Source organism: Mya arenaria, chromosome 17 (assembly GCF_026914265.1).
Source record: "Mya arenaria isolate MELC-2E11 chromosome 17, ASM2691426v1".
Taxonomy (NCBI): Eukaryota; Metazoa; Mollusca; class Bivalvia; order Myida; family Myidae; genus Mya; species Mya arenaria.
The window spans coordinates 24,635,183-24,642,952 of NC_069138.1; the positions used below are offsets into that span (position 1 = coordinate 24,635,183).

General features: G+C 35.8%; 1 protein-coding gene across 1 annotated transcript; it reads left to right on the plus strand.

Moving 5' to 3' along the window:
* The first annotated feature begins 761 nt into the window (after positions 1 to 761).
* On the plus strand, positions 762 to 3,799 carry LOC128224693 (apolipoprotein A-IV-like). The gene is made up of 2 exons (XM_052934667.1): positions 762 to 969; positions 2,785 to 3,799. Exons 1-2 carry the CDS (start codon positions 957 to 959, stop codon positions 3,018 to 3,020), a joined length of 249 nt encoding a protein of 82 aa, XP_052790627.1. The 5' UTR covers positions 762 to 956; the 3' UTR covers positions 3,021 to 3,799.
* The last annotated feature ends 3,971 nt before the right edge of the window (positions 3,800 to 7,770 follow it).

Consider the following 7,770-nt stretch of genomic DNA (forward strand, 5'->3'; position numbering starts at 1 on the left):
AAACGACAGTTAACGAGAGACATAAACGGTGAACGAGAGACATAAACGGTGAACGAGAGACATAAACGACAGTAAACGAGAGACATAAATGTCAGTAAACGAGAGACATAAACGACATTGAACGAGAGACATAAACGACAGTGAACGAGAGACATAAACGACAGTGAACGAGAGAAAAACGTGACAGTAAACGAGAGACATACACGAAACTGTACGAGAGACATAAACGACAGTTAACGAGAGACATAAACGGTGAACGAGAGACATAAACGGTGAACGAGAGACATAAACGGCAGTGAACGAGAAACATAAACGACAGTGAACGAGAGACATTAACGGCAGTGAACGAGAGACATAAACGGTGAACGAGAGACATAAACGGTGAACGAGAGACATAAACGACAGTGAACGAGAGACATAAACGACAGTGAACGAGAGACATAAACGACAGTGAACGAGAGACATAAACGACAGTGAACGAGAGATATAAACGGCAGTGAATGAGTGACATGAAATTTTGCATACCCGATTTTACATTACCCTTTATGATCTATTTTTGAAATTAGAAAATTTCCCATACATTGGAATGACCCAAATAACAATGAATACACAAGTTTAATCACGGCTAATTGTTTGCACACAAATTTTACGCTCTCTTGAATGTATTTATTACATTTTCTAAAAATACAATATCAATGGTGTAATTTACATTTTCATAGAAAAAGCAACTAGATGTATTTTACTTCCTTTTTCTGAAAATATGAGTGTTAATCAATCCGGGTTCAGTATTGTGATACCCGAACGAAGAGCAAAATCTATGTTAAATATATTATATTTTTGGAGGATAAACATTTTATTTCTTCCACAAAAGGATTAAAATAGACAAAGACAATTTCAACAAAGTATTCATTGGGTCTGTAAAGGCAACTGGACTGATACAATCTAGTTTTGTAGAGATGGTCCCATCACGTGAGTACATAAGTTAAAATCTTATTAAAATTAACATACGCTCTTTATTTCAAAACACTTATTCGAATTTGCAAGTTACTTGAAATACAAGTACGTGTATAATAGAAATTTCAAATAAATATTATTTATTTACATTTATATATCTAAAAACAATTCAAAAGAAACTCGTGGCGGATGAATGTGATTACTACTACTACTACTATTACTACTACTGCTACTGCTACTGGTACTGCAACTGCTACTGCTACTGCTACTGCAACTGCTTCTGCTACTGTTACTGCTACCGCTACCGCCGCCATCACCACCACCACCACCACCACCACCACTACCACCAACACTGCCACTACCACTGCCACAATCACACCACTACCACAACCACTAACACAGTCACTTCCACTGCCACAACCACACCACAACCACTGCCACTACCAGTCACAACCACTGCCACAACCACTGCCACTATTAATCCACTGATACTGTCACAACCACACCTCAACCACACAACTGCCACAACCACTGCCACTACTAATGCCACTACATTTGCCGCTACCACCGCCACAACCACTGCCAAAACCACACCACAACAACTACCACAACAACTGCCGTAGTACTACCATTGCCATTACCACCGCCACAACCTCTACCAAAACCACACCACAACAACTGCCACAACCACTGCCACTATTACACCACTGCTACTACCACACCACACCACTGCCACAACCACACCACAACCACCACTGCCAAAACCACTGCCACAAACAATGCCACAACCAACAACCACTTCCACTTCCACACCACTACCACACCACAACCACTGCCACAACCACTGCCACTGCCACTACCACACCACAACCACAACCACTGCCACTACCACTGACATCATCACACCAACACCACAACCACTGCCACAATCACTGCTACTTTTACAACACTTCCGCAACCACACCACAACCGCACAACTGCAACAACCACTGCCACTACCACTGCCACTACCACCGTCACAACCACTGCCACAACCACACCACAACAACAGTTATAACCACTGCCACAACCACTGCAACAACCACTGCCACAACCACTGCCACTTCCATTGCCACCACCACATCACAACCACATCACAACCACTGCCACAACCACTTCCACCATCATACCACTACCACAACCACTGCCATAACCACTGCCACAACCACTGCCACTTTTACACCACTGCCACTGCCACAACATCACCACAACACACAACTGCCACAACCACTGCCACTACACCCGCCACAACCACTGCCTTAACCACACCACTACAACTGCCACAACCACTGCCACTATCCCTGCCACTACCACACCACAATTACTGCCACAACCACTGCCACTTCCACTGCCACTTACAAATCACAACCACTGCCGCAACCACACCACAACCACTACCACACCACTACCAATGCCACAACTACTGCCACTACCACTCCACCACCACTGTCACTACCACTGCCACTACCACTGCCACAACTACTACCACTACCACTGCCACAACCACTGTCACAGCCATTGCCACTACACCACCACAACCACTGCCATAACCACTGCCACTACCACACCACAACCACTGCAACTACCACTGCCAGTACCAAATTAGTGTATTGTTTCGATAGAATCCTAAAAAAGAATGCTGTTTTCACATGTGAACAAAAAAAACAACAAACAAACGTATAGCATTGATGTTTTACGCAAAAAATACACAAGAAAAAACAACTTAATAAACGATGTATTCTTATGCGAAATGTATTCTATAAATTTCAAGAAGAAAATACGTAATTGCAGGGAGAAAAGAAGAAGGAGAAAAACAGCATCAACAACGACGACGACGACAGCAACAAAAAGAAGAAGGAGAAGACCACCGACGACGGCGACAACAACAGCAACAACAGGAAGTTGAAAATCGACGACGACAAGAACGACAATCTCGTCGACATCAACAACGTGAAGCTGAAGAAGAAAGACGACGACGACACGTAGAAGATGATGAAGAAATAGTTGAAGGAGATGAAGAACAATAAAAACGAATACCAAGGCGAAGACAAGATGAAGGAGAAGAAGAGGAAGGAGACGGGGACGAATAACAATAAAAACGACAAGGACAACAATAACAACAAAAAAGTAAACAATGACAACATGAAGAAACAGGAGAAGAATATTAAAAAAAAATAAGTTGGTTGTATTATTCAGGAGGACAAATAGGATGTACACCTTATACTAATGATATTACGTGCAAAACATATGCTAATATGCTAATCATTGCTCAAGATCACACGAAACATTTAGAAGTTTACGTTTAAGGGGAACATCAATCAACGAGCGAAAGAACGAAAGTTTGTCATTCTCAGTTTAATAATGGAAATATCACAATTACAAGAACCTGTTTGGCCAGTTCGCTATTTTTATACGAGAGTTTTGTCAACGAGACAAAAGGAAATGTGTTATATTCATTTTATTCATGTGCCTTTCACGACTCCTGTTTTGTACAAATGACATGATTTCAACTGTTCATTCCTTTTGAATAGCTTGTCCAGGATGATAACTATCGTTCTGTCAACATCTTGCCGACTAATGCATATGGTAACGTACTCAAAATAAATATCATCATCATCATCATCATCATCATCATCATCATCATCATCATCATCATCATCATCATCATCATCATCATCAGTATCTATGTATTCTTTACTAGTTTGCAGAAATAGCAACAAAAATGTAAATGTTCGCATTCCAAAGTTGTGGATTGTTTTGCTCTGATGTTATTGTAATGTTAATAATAATTTATAACGACCATAAATGTGTTTTTCTTTTCTCTTGAAAAATTTTAAACTTTCCATCGACTACTTTTGATAAATCCGGACTGATTACATATGTATCAAACAATTAATAACTGATTACTTAATAATGGTAAAACACTGGTCTGTTATATTGCTTGAGTTGAATAATAAATGCACCCATTGCCAGTTAAAGAAACCTTTTTGATATCGGACAGTTGCGATATTCGTTTTGTTTTGAAAGTAACATAAACAAGTGTATTTTCGTTAAACATTTGTTTATGAAAGTTGCGCCATAGACCTAGTCTTAATCCATTGAATATACGTCATGTATTGAAGTGGCTATGAACACGACTGTTCAATTTCCTTTTGAAGGATATCATTCAAATATCAAACAAAGTTTGCTTGTGTTTGTCATACATGAAACACATAATATTTAAAGTTTAGGTAACGCATATGAAATAGCAAAAAAAAAACGTGTTCGTCTTAATATTAAAGATAGCTTGTCAAAGTTTAAGGACGTTTCATTCAGCCTACAGCCTAAATTACAAGTTATTTTCAATCCTGTATGTATTAATGATACCACTATATTAGTGTCGTTGTTGTCTGATAAAGAAATATCAATAACGACAGCATTATGCCTGTTTGGTGACTTTTCTGAGCTAATACTAGCAGAACGATATTAATGTTACAGCAAAATGCATTCCGCTTTTTAAATATTTCATACATTCAGGTATAAAGTATATTGGACACACTTAACATAACTTTACATACATGTTCACGCTACCCCACTGCTACTCAAAACGCTGCTACTCACCCCCCCCCCTCCCCTTGTTGAGACATACGAACTATCACATAAAACATAACGTGGTCATAATGTTTGTTCATATCCGTAGCGATATGCAATTATTAGGTGAAAACTTTCAAGTGGTAAAAGTTTCCGCTTCTGGCACAACAGGCTACTAAACATATAAACTGATAACCATCGTTTAATTTGCCTTAATTTATGTTTATGAATACTAGAACAAACCGAAACATGTTTATCAATATAAGTTACACAGACAATAGGATTTAACAGTTTAAATGAGAATTCGATTATCATTCAATTATGCAATCAGTCAATCAATTAACCAATCAATCAAACAATCAATCAATTAAAGAATAAATCAACCAATCGGATAAGTATAATTGTTTGATTGAAAAGAGGAATCCTTGGTTAATTGTCAAAACAATATAATGCGTATGTTGATTAAAGCATTGTACAGTAATAGTGTTATTAGTGCACGCATTATTTCATTTTGCGGTTTAAATATGATTTTGAAGTAAGTAAATAGTCAGATAAGCGTTTAATATTAACACATGTATTCAAACTATATAAAAAAGCCTATTGCTAATTATAATTCGTAATTGTTTTTCAATAAAATTGGTTATTAAAAAAAGCTATGGTGAATCATTAATACGAAGAAAGAATTCCGATCAGTCTGCAAACAAATGCATTTTACGAAAATCATGACACAGTTGCAAAATATTATGTATTTTGTATTCATACTATTCTAAGCGTTTTCAAAAAAGCTGAATATCGTTTTCTGAAACCAATTGGCAAGCTTTTGAGTATCGTGTTACTTAGTTGGAAAACATTTGTTCAGGATTGAATGGCTCGTCTATCAAAATCAATACCTTTTACAAAACGTACAAGTTTTATTTACATTTTCTGAAAGTATAAGGGAATAATGTTTTAGTTTAGTTCTACAAATCATGTTTAAGGAAGTTATTCTGAAACATGTGACACTTAAGATATTTCTAGAAATCGGGGCTAGACAAAAAGAATAGGTGGAACTATTAATGCCATCCAATATATTATTGATTATCGTTTTCTTTTCGCTTCGAAACAAAACAAAACAAAATTAAGGAGTCATATGGGATCGAAGCTTTGGTGATTATTGAAAAGAGTTAGGTACCTCATTGGCTTAGCATCAATATTTATGAAAAATGCAGAAACAAGCTCAGTAGCCAAAAGTTTGAATATAAATCCCGCTTAATGGCACATGGTAAACGGCAAAGACATAGAACACAAAAATGAAACAAAATCACAAACAAGAAACATGGAACAACCCAAAACTCCACAAACAAAAATGTTTATACTAAACGTGTTAATGGGCACAAACACCTTATTAGTTAAACCTTCAGTGTGTTTTTGTCGTACAATGTTGTAAACAATCTGTATAACTTTCGTTCCAATATAATTAAAATTATACGCTTTGACAGTTGACTTTCATCAAGATCTAATATTCTAGTGAGATTGATTTTGTTCATGGCCACGATTAAGACATGGAAGTCATAATAACTGGTTATTCGTTGCTACTATATGTAGTCCAACTGAGAGGAAGCATTTGAATTAGGATTATAAAATAGCATGGAGGTTTAAAGACACTCCCAAAGTACATTTTAGCGACTTGAAGTTTCAAATAGTGTATTATGGTGTACCTCATATGCATGTTTCTTCTACTATGTTGAAATTGAATGATCCGTTGGACAATTTTAGGGTGAGAGCGCCGGGTGCGCACCTGTCTCTTCATTTTCTAGTGCATTACAGGAGATAGTAGTTTTTTTCTGGTCATTCATTTATAAGGCTTTGTAACCATCAGACAGACCAAAAGGTCAGGAGTATTTTTAAATGATTACCCCTTTAAACACCCATATTAATCAGATGTGAAGTCATCACGAAAAGGTCATGGTCATGTTGACTAAGAGGCATCGTGTTCAATGTGTTATTATGTTTTTACATATTTGCATTGACATCGGTCTATATCTTTGCTTGACGTGTGAACTAATAACACGTACAGCTTCAGTTTTATACAAACATGGTTTTAGTATTTTCTTTTACAAACGCTACTATTGTTGCCATCCTTTTCTCCTGTCTGGTGACCCATGTCATTTTAATATTCCTTGAAAGAGTATTGCTTGCTGAAAACTAGTATGTTGATGAATATTTCTTTAATATTTAAACTAGTTTTATAATCAAGCTATTCTAGTCCGTCTATTTACTCTTCATTTCAACTGAATAAATAGCTGTGTCATTGCAAGCATTCTTTCAAATTCTACCAAAACTATTTTGGTCACCAATTATCAAAAAACAATCAGATATTTGTTGGTCGATTACATTTAACACCAAATCAAATAACACTATTCATATGGAAAAATACAGGAACGCAAGAAGTGTAAATTGTATTCATCAAAACATAAACATAAAAGTGAAAACCTGTACGATAAACAGACAATCTGTAATAATCGTCAGCTTTCTGAAGTAATCATCATAACGTAAAATATTCTTTATTCTAATTGCTCAACATATTTTTTTTAAATAAAGATTTGGTACATTCACTCTTTCAATAACTTTAATTAAATAAAAGGATGAATATATAAATATCAAATAGAGTGTATCGTATTCTAATACGTTTGGAATTAAGATACATAGGCTGCAATGGGTTTTGTTAAAATCAAATATTTGTAATAATAGCTGAATATCGTTTTTCTTAAACAGCCGGCAAACGATTTGAATGTTCTACAAAAAGTAATTGTTACCTTATCGATATTGACAACCATACCTATTCAAACTAGATCATTTCAAAAGGAGGTTTATTGCCAGGTTTGCGTAAGATCGTCAATGATTTTAAGAAAGAAATACATGTTTATTTTTTTAAGATATATCAATGGATTAATATGTTATAAATAGCGTATATATCAAGTATGTATCATAGATAGATGCAGCTTATGTTGAAACAGTAGTTCAAAAAATAAAAATAAGAGTCAAAATATTATTCAACTATCGTTAAAGTGACAAAAAGATTGAAAGGCTGAGTAAATTTAAGACAAATCACAAATAAATAGGAATACGTTTAAATACAATATTTTTAAACATTGGTTTAAACCAAATTGTATGCAAACAAACCTTTAAAAGTTAAAAAAATGCACGACGGGCAATCAATTCAAAAGG